Below are 12,746 nucleotides of genomic sequence, written 5' to 3' on the forward strand. Positions count from 1 at the left end.
CACTGTAAAGCCTCAAGATGTTCATGGGCATTGTACATTTTCAAGTGAAAAATAATTAAGAAACAACATTCTTCACATTTGACTCTGAAACAAACCATTCTTTTTGAGAACAGTCAGTGGCACCAATGAAAGGCAGTGTAATATAGTGGTAAGAGCAAGAACTCTGGACCAGAATTCTGGGTTTGCATCCCAGCTTCCCCAGTGTCTAGTTGTATCATAGTGAGTTTCTTACTTTCATTGTTTAAATTTCCTCATCTGTAAGAAGGGGATAATAGTTCCTGTTAGAGTTGCTGTGAGGATTAAATCAGTTGCTGCATGTAAAACACTTAAGATGGTACCTGGCACACAGGACACATTTCTTAAATCTCTTTGCCATTATTAGTGTTCCATAGCACTTGTTTTAGGACATTTTTTCAAATAATGGAAAGTAATCCATTTGTGGATCATGAACTCAATTTAGTGGATCAAAACCAGCATTTAAAAAATGACACTAAAAAACATATTTGCATGATATGTAAGGGTAAGTATTGCTATGACATGTAAACATAAAACATACATGTCTATGGGTCATGATGTTAAAAAATATATCTTACTATAAATATAAAAAAAAAATCAAAAGCCACCAATTCAGGAAAAGCTAGGTTTAGATTTATGCAATATAGTATTTATAAATGGGTGACAAAAATACCTACGTAGCTTAATTCCTAAAGTAACATAAGATTATTCTGCCACTCATATTGTTTTACTCCAACGAAGCTACTCTGCCCATCCACTGGGGGAGGTTTGGCAATGTCTGGAGACATTTTTTATTGTTTCTATTGGACATGGAGGTGCTACCAGTCAGCGGGCAGAGAGCAGGGATGCTGCTAAACTGTCCCCCAACAGAAAATTAACCAACCCCAAATGTCAAGAGTGCTGAGGATGAAAAACTCTACTTTTACATGTGATACATTGCTAATGTCATTATGATGTGACATGCAAGTATGTGACATACAAGTTATAATATGAAAACAAATCTGCTGAATCATGGAAAGGGACCTAGTCATTACTTCCAGTTCCATAAGGTGAGCAACCAAAACTCTCTTCTTCCAGGAATATTTGCATTAAGAACAGAGATATACTTTTTAAAATTAGCTACATTTAAAATAAGCTGATCTTCCTCTTACACTGAACTTTATACCGAATCATTTTAAGAACAATTTTTATTTTCTTGCTTTCATTTGAACATTTAATAAAAATGTTTTGGTTGATATCTTAAAGTTGTCAGTGAAAGATTTACATAACAGTTTGCATCCAGTAGTTTTTTTGGGTAACACAAACATCAGTATGGCCAAATGTTAACTCATTTCACTTTCTGTGTTAATAACAAAATAATATTTGTAATATACTGTCCCTGAACAACTATAAAAACTTCTTGGAATTATTTTGTTTTTAAAATAAAACACTATTTAATAAATAGTATCATAGCCCCAAAAGACACATTGTGAACAGTATCAAAGTTAAGGGGCAAAAGCTTTAGTTCAGTTTATTTTTTAATATATCCTGAGTTCTTTCTGTTTATAAAAAATGATCTTACTATAGTTGTAACTTTTAATATTAACAAATCATTATTGATATAGGCTTTTCAATTTGCTCAAGATTAGGAATTGTAAGTGGAATGAAGCAGCACTTCCAGTTGACAAATGGATCCAAAGGTAATCCAATGTCTCTTAAATTAAGCTTGTGACAATTAAACCAATACACTGTAGCAATGAGAAAACTATTGACAAAGTACAACCAGGGAACATTCATCTCAATATATGCTGGAACCTGAACTTTAAGTAAAAGAATGATTACCTGAAGTAGTACAAATGGTAACCAGGTACTGAGAAAACAGACAATGAGCTTGGATAAGAATATTTTTTTCGATCTCACAGTATAACTGGAGTGGGATGAAAAAGGAAAATACAAGATAGTTTCATTCATATAGGAAGTTATCCTGACAGCCTGTACCAAAGTAGTAACTTCTTCCCAAGAGGTTATGAAAGCTACAAATAAAATCATCACCATGAAAAATGACAGCCAGTAACTCTGAATGCTGACATAGAAAGGACAGTGATGAGAATAAGCATTCTGTGCCTTCAGGCTTTGGTAGATGGCTGGGTCTCCCAAAACATAAGCAAGGACTGAAATCCAAATTAAAATTACTGTAAAGAAATAAAATAATTTTTGACACTTAAATGAAAGCTTGGTTGTTTTAGAGAAATGGAGGCAATAATCTATACAAGCTATCAGGAAAACTGGATAATGCACAAAGCCATAAGTAAAGGAAATAATTTGAGTAAATAGGCAGATGTGGTATTTAGTAAACCTAATGCTTAAAATTACAAAATCCCTGAAATACAATATAATGGAAATGTTTACCAAAAGTAAAAGATCAATGAATGCTAGTGAAATGCAAAAATATTCCATAAAATTTTGACAGGTGTTTTTTCTTCTCATTCCTAGTGTAAGGATATTTAATAATATTTTCCCAAGTATGATCAAGAACAGCAGACAGTTAACATCTAGGGGCTGGCTGGTTTGACGTAACTGGTACTGAAAAGAGCAGTTCTCTGAAGAGAGGGCAGTCATATTTTTACTTAAATTTCAAGAAGACCTGCTGAAATACACATGATAAAACACTGCTTCCTTTATTTTCCGTCCCTGCAAAAAAAAGTGAAAAGAAAACCTTAATGTTACCTATTTTGAAACTTTACAAAGCAAGCACCACTATTCTTAAAAGCCTAATGCAGTCATTTCCCCAAATAAATATATGAATAAGAATTATATGTCATATAATACAGAACATAAAAATTAACGTATATACTTTGGTCATTTTTTTGAGACCCAGATGGTCCAGAATGCAGAGATTTTTAAACGAAAATGTTAAATATAAATTACTAACTTCTATATGTAAGTACAGGTTTTAACAACTTACTTAGAGAAATGGTTTTATCTACCAGGGCCAAAACTCATGCCTAAAATAGAAGCTTGATAGCAATATGCAAAACAACTACATAGAGCTTTTAATCCCACCCCACTCTGACTCCATACTGCATGACCCCAGTCCCTTTTGTCAGTGAAGTTTAGAAGCTATGCTTATGGGGCCCCTTAACACAGTTTTCAAAGCTTTTTAGTTGCAGGATCCTTCAGATTGAATCTTTTCCTGAATCTCTGAAAACAGATGGTTTCAGTTAAAAATAATGGAAACATAGGTAAAGGAAAGAGAGAAGTGTTTATCTTCTGGATATGATCTTTCAGTTATGGCATGTGGAGAGACAAGATAATACAGGGAAGGAATAGGGACTGAGTATAGATAAATGAGAACATCAGGAAGCAGTAGGTAAAGGCAAAGGAACAGGAGTTGAGGCTTCAGTAATACATGCATTTGGAAGCAGGAAAAAGAGATGATGAAAGAAGTCAGAAGAAGAAATCAGGAAAGGATTGGAAGGAAAGGAAGGAGATCCAAGAAACACATCCTTAAAAAAAAAAAATCAGGCCGGGCGCGGTGGCTCAAGCCTGTAATCCCAGCACTTTGGGAGGCCGAGGCGGGCGGATCACGAGGTCAGGAGATCGAGACCCTCCTGGCTAACACGGTGAAACCCCGTCTCTACTAAAAATACAAAAAAAAAAAACTAGCCGGGCGCGGTGGCGGGCGCCTGTAGTCCCAGCTACTCGGAGGCTGAGGCGGGAGAATGGCGGGAACCCAGGAGGCGGAGCTTGCAGTGAGCCGAGATCGCGCCACTGCACTCCAGCCTGGGCGACAGAGCGAGACTCCGTCTCAAAAAAAAAAAAAAAAAAAAAAAAAAAAAAAAAAAAAAAAAAAAAAAAAAATCAGAGTTGACCCAAACTTACTTCTATAATACTATTCAATCACAAATGTCAACAACTGGAGATGGGTTCAAAACCACACAGGTTGGCTGGGTGTGGTGGCTCTTGCCTGAAATCCCAGCATTTTGGGAGGCCAAGACAGGAAGATGGCTTGAGCCCAGGAGTTGGAGACCAACCTGAGCAACACACGGAGCTCCCTCTACCAAAATACATATATATAACCTGGGCATGGTGATGCACACCTGTGGTTCCAGCCACTGGAGAAGCTGAGGTGAGAGGATCGCTTGAGCCTGGGAGGTCACGGCTGCAGTGAGCCGCGATTGTGCCACTGCACTCCAAGCCTGGGTGACAGAGCAAGACCCTGTCTCAAAGAAAAAAAAGAAAGAAACAAAACAGGTTGAATATCCCTTATCAGAAATGCTTAGGACCAAAAGTGTTTTGAATTTTGAATGCGTCACTAATCCAGAAACCCACACTTTCATTTGAGCATCAGGTCAGTGCTCAGAAAGTTTTGGATTTTAGAGCATTTCAGATTTCAGATTTTGGATTAGGGAGGCTCACCCAGGGATATGGTCATCTTATGATATGCAGCCATTAAAAATGTTTCTCAGGATAGGAGGAAGACTTGGTTTTCATAGTTTTCACTCTGCCTTCATTTGTTAAATTTTAAGCCTTGTGAATTTGGTACATGTTAAAAAAAACGTCATGATAAATTTCCACAGTATGTTTAGTTAAGTGAAATGCAGGTTACAAAATTATGTAGCAACATGTCATGTAAGAAATTATACATGCATAGAAAAAGGCTAAAAAGGTACATATCAAGTTATCAATACAGTAGTGTTATACTTTGTTTCCCAAACTTTAAGGAAAAAAATGGAGTACTGAGTCTGCAAACTGGAAAAGTTAAATTTGCCTAAAAATAGGTCACTGATGATTAAATAATTTTGTCCGAAGGTAAAGAAAGCAGTGTGACAATAGTGAAAACATGGAATCAATCCAAATGCCCATCAGTGACAGATTGGATAAAGAAAATGTAGTACATATATACCATGGAATACTATGCAGCATAAGAAAGGAGATCATGTCTTTCACAGGAACATGGATGGTGCTGGAGGCCATCATCCTTAGCAAACTAACGCAGGAACAGAAAACCAAATACCACATGTTTTCACTTACAAGTGGGAGCTAAATGATGAGAACTGATGGACACAAAGAAGGGAACAACCGACACTGGGGTCTACTTCAGGGTGGAGAATGGGAGGAGGGAGAGGAGCAGAAAAAAATAACTATTAGGTACTAGACTTAGTACCTGGGTGACAAAATAATCTGTGCAAAAAACCACCATGATGTGAGTTTAACTGTAAAACAAACCTGCACCTGTACCCCTGAACCTAAAATAAAAATAATAAAATCACTGTGAGAGAGTTTTGATGACAGTTTTGTCGACAGATTGAACCATTACTCTCATGGCCATAAATCAGTCATAAGATAACTTATTAAGGTATACAAATAATTAATCTACTTATAGAAATGTGTGTATGTGTAAAGGCAATTATAAAACAAAATCTATTTTCATAACTATAAAAGACCCAATCAAACAAGTACTTCCCACACTCGTTTTTTTCCCCTGTATTTAAACATAGTACAGTTTAATTTGATCCTATCCAAAAAAGTTGCATTCCAGATTTAATATACAAGGGCAGAGAAACGTAGCTGCCGTCTTGACAAATGCCATTGGTCTTGTAAGTGGTGTTGCTTGGATAAAGAAGCCAAGATGAGTAAGACCGTAGGAAGTCCCCCTTGTGCCAAAAACAGAAACAAAAAAGGCTTAGTTGAGGGTGAGGAAATCGTGTGGATTCATATTTATAAAGACCCATTTTTCAGAAATGTAACTTTAGAATAAAAGAATAGAATCATCTGTCTCACATAATTTTAACTTTTATAACTCCTATTCTAAAGTAAGGAAAGCCAAGTCAGGCTGGGGGCTGTGGCTCATGCCTGTAATCCTAGCACTTTTGGGAGGCCAAAGTGGGTAGATCACTTGAGCTCAGAGGTTCAAGACCAGCCTGGGCAACATGGTGAAACCTAGTCTCTACAAAAAATAACAAAAATTAGTTGGGTATGATGGTGGGACCTATAGTTCCAGCTACTTGGGAGGCAGAGGCGGGAGGATCACCTAAGCCCAGGAAGTCGAGGCTGTGGTGAGCCAAGATCATGCTACTACATTCCAGCCTGGGTGCCAGATTGAGACTGTCGCAAAAAGAAAAGAAAAGAAAAGAAAAGCTAGGTAGGCAACATCCAAGGGATGTTTTCCAAGTTCCTGTTTCATCACTGACTCTGACCTGTGGAGGCACCTGGAAGATGACAAAAGCAGGGAGGAGGAGAACCTGGAGGAGGACCCTTGTGTCTCCTAGGGGATAAGGAAGGTCCACCGAGGAGGAAGAGAATCAGTTACAGCCACCAAGGCAGGAACCAAGAACCTCTTCAGAAGATGACTGGAATAAAGAAGACAAGTTCCACATGGAATATGTAAGAGAATCATAAAGCTAGAAGAAAAATAAGAGCAGGGAAGACAGGCAACTTGAAGCAATAAAAAGCGAAAGGAAGAAACTGGAAAACAAGATTTTGGCCAATTTACAATAGTTCCTGAATACCACGATCATGGAAACCAATCAGAGCTTTCTTAGATGAGACCAATTTTATATACTCTACCCTAGTTACCCCATAAACCAATATAAGTGTTCAAAATTCCAATATTTTGTTTTTAAAACAACTCCCTGGAAAAGTCAGAAATCCTTTGATAAGCTACCTAATTTTCCCTAGAAAAATGTTCACAGTAAATATAGGGACTCAGAGATTTACAAGATCTGGTCCTTTTCCTGCATGATTCTTTAAACTACTTGTGAATCAACTCATATGCAATGCGAAAAGTTAATGCGAAAGTCCTTTTCAAGGTATCTTGCTTTGCGATCTGGCCCAGTTTGGAGGTATTAGCAGGGCCTCAGGGAAGCAAACCATGATTTCGTATCACTGACCCAATCTCTGTTTTTCCCTTTGTAACCCAATTAATTCTTAACAACTTGCATACTTACTCTCCAGTGGGTCTTACTTGACTGATGATCTTCCTATTTAATTTCGCTTTTACTGCCTTCAATTATGTTATTTTTGGTTCCTTGCATTTCATTTTGATATACCAAAATGCTATGTGAGTAAGCTCTGTGTGAAAGATAGAAAAGAAAACGAAACATTAAGAGCTATCTTAATAGCAAGAGTCCAGTTAAACTGGTTCCAGATCACTGCTTAGAAAAATTGTAGCTTTTTGTGGGACTGAAGCCAGTAACTATACTTAACATTCTTAGTTTCTTTCTTGCAAAAGGAAGAAAGGGGATACTTGGATTGAAAGCACATCAAAAATGAAGAGATTGATGCATATACCACATTTACTTAAAGGAATCTTACTTTATAGTTTTCAGCCACAAGATAAAGCAGCTGCCTCAAAGTGTTTGGTTGCAGGACCCTTTGACCCTTGTTGCATGTTAACATCAATAACATTTTTTAAATGTTATTTAAATAATATGGTTAAAAAATACTATATTTTACCAAACAATAATTTAGTGAGCACAGTGGCATTATTTCACATTTCACAACTTGCTTTAGTGTCTGGTTTAATAGCAGACAGCTGAATTCTCATCTACGCTGGGTCTGTCGCGCAGACCCTGGCCAAGCAACAGATGAAAGGAGTACTCAGACACAGATATGCAGTGTTACAGCAGCTAGGGGGCTGCCCAGCACTAGTGGCCGAAGAAGAGAGCAGCCTCAAACAGCTGGAGCTGCTTGCTTTTATTCAGTACAGACATAATGCCAAAAGCCTGGAGCAAACATAATCTGTAGGTAATTCACATTATTATTCCCCCTTCCAGAGAGCAGTCATGTGTGTGGATGAGCAAAGGTCGGTTTCTGGACAACACAAGTGAACAAGCCTATTTAAGATAAATCCCCCTACACGTCCTTGTACCTAACTCCTTGCCCTCTGCCTCAAGGTCAGAAAACAGCTGGCTTCAGCTTATTCTCCCCCAAAGCTATGCAGAGCCTTCCAACCTTCCAGAAGGTCTGCTCCTTTCCCTACAGTTTCTCCCACCACTCTGACCAATCTACATCTCTCCCTTTTGTTTTTTTGCATCAGATTGTGTTGAAGAGTACAGATGTGTGCAGCAACAGGTTTGACAAGTGCAGCAGTTACAGCTCGTGTTCTGTCTGGCTTTGCATAAAGGGGTTTGCGGCACATAACTCATCAAATTCTGCCCTCTAGAGAAGGTATTGACTGGCCTCTCAAGTTGTTTTAGCTAGCACTGACCAGTCTCATGGGGTCATACAGAAGTTGTCTGCTATGGCCTCAGTTAATCCTTTCATAAATGGGCTAGTGGCTCCATTTTCTATTTTCTTATCTCTTTATAAGTGTTGAAAGTAATGGGTTCATGTACCCGATTGCCTTGTTGATCTTGCATTACCAGGCAGACCAAGATCTCCCCTTCTAATGCTGCTTAAGACAGGGTCCCATAACTAGTGTATCCCTTGTCCTTTTTCCAATTTATTGGGGAAGGGGGCTCAGGGAAAATCTCTGTCTCCTCCATGGCACCTTTACCCAGTAACGGTGGGACTGAGTGAGGAGAAGGCGGCAGTAGGGTATATAACGGTTCTTCCTCCCTTCCCTTTTTAGGCTCTTCTGCGTAGAGTGGGGTCAAAGCAGCCCTAACTAAGATGTTAAAGATGTTACTGGGACCCCATTGCCCTTATGCATGATTGTCATTTAAGATTTCTTCCCACTTGCTCCCGGAGCTCTAGGTCTAACGTGCCTTCTGGGAACTATGGGTTATGGAAAACAAGTTTGCATTAGGTCCCTTAATTGGGCCTCTGAAACTGAGGCTCCACTAGCTTTAAGCAGTCGTTTCAATACTTTTATATGCTGTTTCTGTTGAGCAAATAAGTGTTGTCCCATGATGAAACCCTAACTTGAAAATTCCCTCGAACTTGGAAATCCCAAGAGGGCTCCAATTCCAATTACTTGCTTACTGCACAGTCTCTTCACTTTCGTTTTCGAGGGTTCCGTCGCAATCCATTGCAGTGTTCCTCACAAAGGGCACCAGCTGCTGGGTCTGTCCCACAGACCCTGGCCAAGCAACGGATGAAAGGAGTACTCAGACACAGATATGCAGTGTAACAGCAGCTAGTGGGCTGCCCGGCACTAATGGCCAAAAAAGAAAGCAGCCTCAAACAGCTGGAGCTGCTTGCTTTTATTCAGTATAGACATAATGCCGAAAGCCTGGAGCAAACACAATCTGTGGGTAATTAACATTATTGTTCCCTCTTTCAGGGGGACGCGGGATGGGGAGGTTGCAGTGAGCTGAGACTGCATCACTACACTCTAGCCTGAGCAACAGAGTGAGACAGAGTTGTCTCAAAAAAAAAAAAAATACTAATTTAAGAAAATAAAAAATAAAAAAGCAACATTCAAATAACAGCAACTGTATTGATTACTGATATCCATAGGATTGTGACTTGACTATCCATTTGGATAATGAAATTTTGTCCCTCCAAAAGGTAATATAAACTTTGAAGAGTTTGTATTTGAAATGTGGTCTTTGCTTGACATGTATCCAAATTCAGTGGAAAAAAATAAAATGTCACTCAACTCTGATAATGTTTTGCATTCATTCATTTGCATAGTACAGTTATATTCAATAAGTAAGAAAATATGGAAATGTTTTTATTTTACTTATTTTTAAAAATAGGTGATATAATTTACATGATACAAAAATTGGGTGACAGATGTGTATTACAGTGAAAGTTACCTGTCCCACCCAATCCTCCAACACCCCTACTCTGCCCAGCATTGTCTAGCCAGTTCCCCTCCCTAGATACAACCACTATAACCAGTTATTTGTATATATTTCCAGAGATATTCTAAAGCAAAGTTTTAAAAAGAAATATGAAATTTCCTTATTAAGACAACTAGTGAGAGATCCTTGATTTGTCCTTTCCTGTCTTATGTATACACTGATAAAATCTGATAAAAGAGGCACAAAGGTAGAACACAACCAAGAATTATCAGTGATCTGCCAGAAGCAGGAGTAATTCCCACCAACCCAAACATAAGGTTGGCGATAAGGAACGCCAGTGAGGCCAGGCAGAAGACAGCAAGCAGGGGTTATCTCAGGGTAGGGGACAGGTGATTTTTATTTTTCTCCTTCATTGTAGAATTAGTGCTCACCCACAGGCCTGCTTTGTCTCTGCTTCTGCCCATGGAGGATTTTTGTTCTTTGATCCCTACAGTTAATGAGCTACCACGCCAAAACATTTCATTGCAGATGAGTTGCCCTTCAGTGTTGTCTTCCCTGTCGTGGGCTGGGGAGCGGGGGAGGCAATGCATTCCAGATGGTACATTACAAGATGGTGGAGCCTCTGTCAACCTGGGTCCTTGAGTGATCGTGTGAAGCAAAGCCCCTGGCGATTCACAATGGGTGTATAGTATGAGCAAGAAATACACCTTTATTGCATTAAGTCAATGGGATTTGGCCTATCCTGACTAATGCCATTCCTTATTATTCTCTATATCCTTTGAAATTTTTTTAACAGGATGTATTATTTATATTAGAAAAAAAAGCTACAGTAGAAAAAATACCTTTAAAAAGACACAATACAAATGTAAGAGTATCAGTAAAACTCAAAATTCAATTTTAATTTGTAATATATTTGTAAAAGTCATTATACTTTTGAGTTTTTTTCTTCTGATATTCTTTTTGTTTTGTTTTGTTTGAGTTGGAGTTTCGCTCTTGTTGGCCAGGCCGGAGTGCAATAGCACAATCCCACCTCACTATAACCTCTGCCTCTTAGGCTCAAGTGATTCTCCTGCTTCAGCCTGCCAAGTAGCAGGGATTTCGGGCATACACCACCATGCCTGGCTGATTTTTGTTATTAGTAGAGATGGGGTTTCCATCATGTTGGCCAGGCTGGTCTCGAACTCCTGACTTAAAGTGATCTGCCCACCTTGGCCTCCCAAAGTGCTGGGATTACGGGTGTGAGCCACTGTGCCCGGCCCTCTTCTGATTTTCTTATATTTGCCTGTTTTCAAAAAGAAGGGCTCAATTCAATAACCTAAACTTAAATTTTAAGTTTACTTAAAAAAGTGAACTAAACCCAAAGTAGGTTAAAGGGAAGATATAAAAAAAGAGCAGAAATCGGCCGGGCGCGGTGGCTCAAGCCTGTAATCCCAGCACTTTGGGAGGCCGAGACGGGCGGATCACGAGGTCAGGAGATCGAGACCATCCTGGCTAACACGGTGAAACCCCGTCTCTACTAAAAATACAAAAAACTAGCCGGGCGTGGTGGCGGGCGCCTGTAGTCCCAGCTACTCGGGAGGCTGAGGCAGGAGAATGGCGGGAACCCGGGAGATGGAGCTTGCAGTGAGCCGAGATTGCGCCACTGCACTCCAGCCTGGGCAACAGGGCGAGACTCCGTCTCAAAAAAAAAAAAAAAAAAAAAAAAAAAGAGCAGAAATCAATGAAATGAAAACAGAAAAAAAATAAGGCTGAGCATGGTGGCTCATGCCTGTAATCCCAGCACTTTGAGAGGCCGAGGCAGGAGGATCACTTGATCCCAGGAGTTTGAGACCAGCCTGGGCAACATGGCAAAACCTCGTCTCTATCAAAAAATATAAAACTTAGTTGGGTGTGGTGGTGGCCACCTGTGGTCCTAGCTACTTGCAAGGCTGAAGTGGGAGGATTGCTTGAGCCCAGGAGGTGGAGGTTGTGGGCTGAGACTCTGCCACTGCACTCCAGCCTGGGGGACAGGGGAAGACCCTGTCTCAGATAAATAAATAAATAAGCAAATCAATCAAAACAACGACAACAACCCCAAAACAACAGAAAGAAAATCAATGATACAAAACTGGTTCTTTAGGGGAAAAAAAGAACCAATAAAATTAATAAATCTCTAGCCAAATTAAGAAAGAAATTGCCAAAATAAGGAAAGGGAATACCTAAAAACATTAAAAGAATAAGGAACTATTTTGAACATCTTTATTCCAATAAATCTGTATGATGAAACAAACAAATTTCTGGAAAGATACTACTGAACCTCCATCCAAAATATCCCTAAATATCTCTATTAAAGAAACTGGCCGGGTGCGGTGGCTCATGCCTGTAATCCCAGCATTTCGGGAGGCTGAGGCCAGCAGATCACCTGAGGTCAGGAGTTTAAGAACAGCCTGGCCAATATGGTGAAATCCCTGTCTCTACTAAAAATACAAAAATTAGCTGGGCATGGTGGCTCGGCCTGTAAACCCTGCTGCTCCGGAGACTGAGGCAGGAGAATTGCTTGCACCCAGGAGGCGGAGCTTGCAGTGAGCTGAGATTGTGCCACTGCACTCCAGCCTAAGTGACAGAGTGAGATTCCATCTCCGACAAAATAATAATAATAGAAAATAAAAAAACTGATTATGTATTTAAAACCTACCCACAAAGAAAATACAGGCTCAGAGGCTCAGATGTCTTCATTGACAGATTCTATCAAGCATTTAGGGAAAAAATACCAAACTTAAAGAGTACCTCCCAGCTCAATTCACAAGGAGTAGAAATGCCTTGATACCAAAGACATTTCAAGAAAACCAGTATAGACCAGCATCCCTCATGAACATGGAAGCTGAAATTGTTAACAAATTATCAGCAACTTGAATCCATCAATACATCATGGTCAATAGAAACTTATTTTAACATTAGAAAGTCAATCAATGTAACTCACCACATTAACAGAATAAAGGAGAAAGACTATAAGATCACCTGAAGAGATGCAGATACAGCATTTAACAAAATCTAATATGATAAAAACAAACAACAGAA

At 39.3% G+C, this 12,746-nt stretch overlaps 1 protein-coding gene across 5 annotated transcripts in view; it reads right to left on the bottom strand.

Annotated features, from left to right (window-relative positions):
- Positions 1–1,514: 1,514 nt before the first annotated feature.
- Positions 1,515–12,746, bottom strand: part of GPR160 (G protein-coupled receptor 160) — a 43,591-nt gene continuing 32,359 nt past the window's right edge. For 3 of the 5 annotated variants that reach the window (XM_030929560.1, XM_030929566.1, XM_030929574.1), the window contains 2 exons: positions 6,945–7,068; positions 1,515–2,685 (listed from right to left, as the gene is read on the bottom strand). In XM_030929560.1, coding sequence (XP_030785420.1) covers positions 1,597–2,613 — 1,017 coding nt within the window. In that variant the 5' untranslated portion in view covers positions 2,614–2,685; positions 6,945–7,068 and the 3' untranslated portion in view covers positions 1,515–1,596. Of the gene's footprint in view, positions 2,686–3,876; positions 3,969–4,094; positions 4,158–6,944; positions 7,069–12,746 lie in introns of those variants that run through there. The other 2 variants (XM_010380710.2, XM_030929575.1) reach the window with 2 other exon arrangements.

Source organism: Rhinopithecus roxellana, chromosome 1 (genome assembly GCF_007565055.1).
Source record: "Rhinopithecus roxellana isolate Shanxi Qingling chromosome 1, ASM756505v1, whole genome shotgun sequence".
Lineage (NCBI taxonomy): Eukaryota > Metazoa > Chordata > Mammalia > Primates > Cercopithecidae > Rhinopithecus > Rhinopithecus roxellana.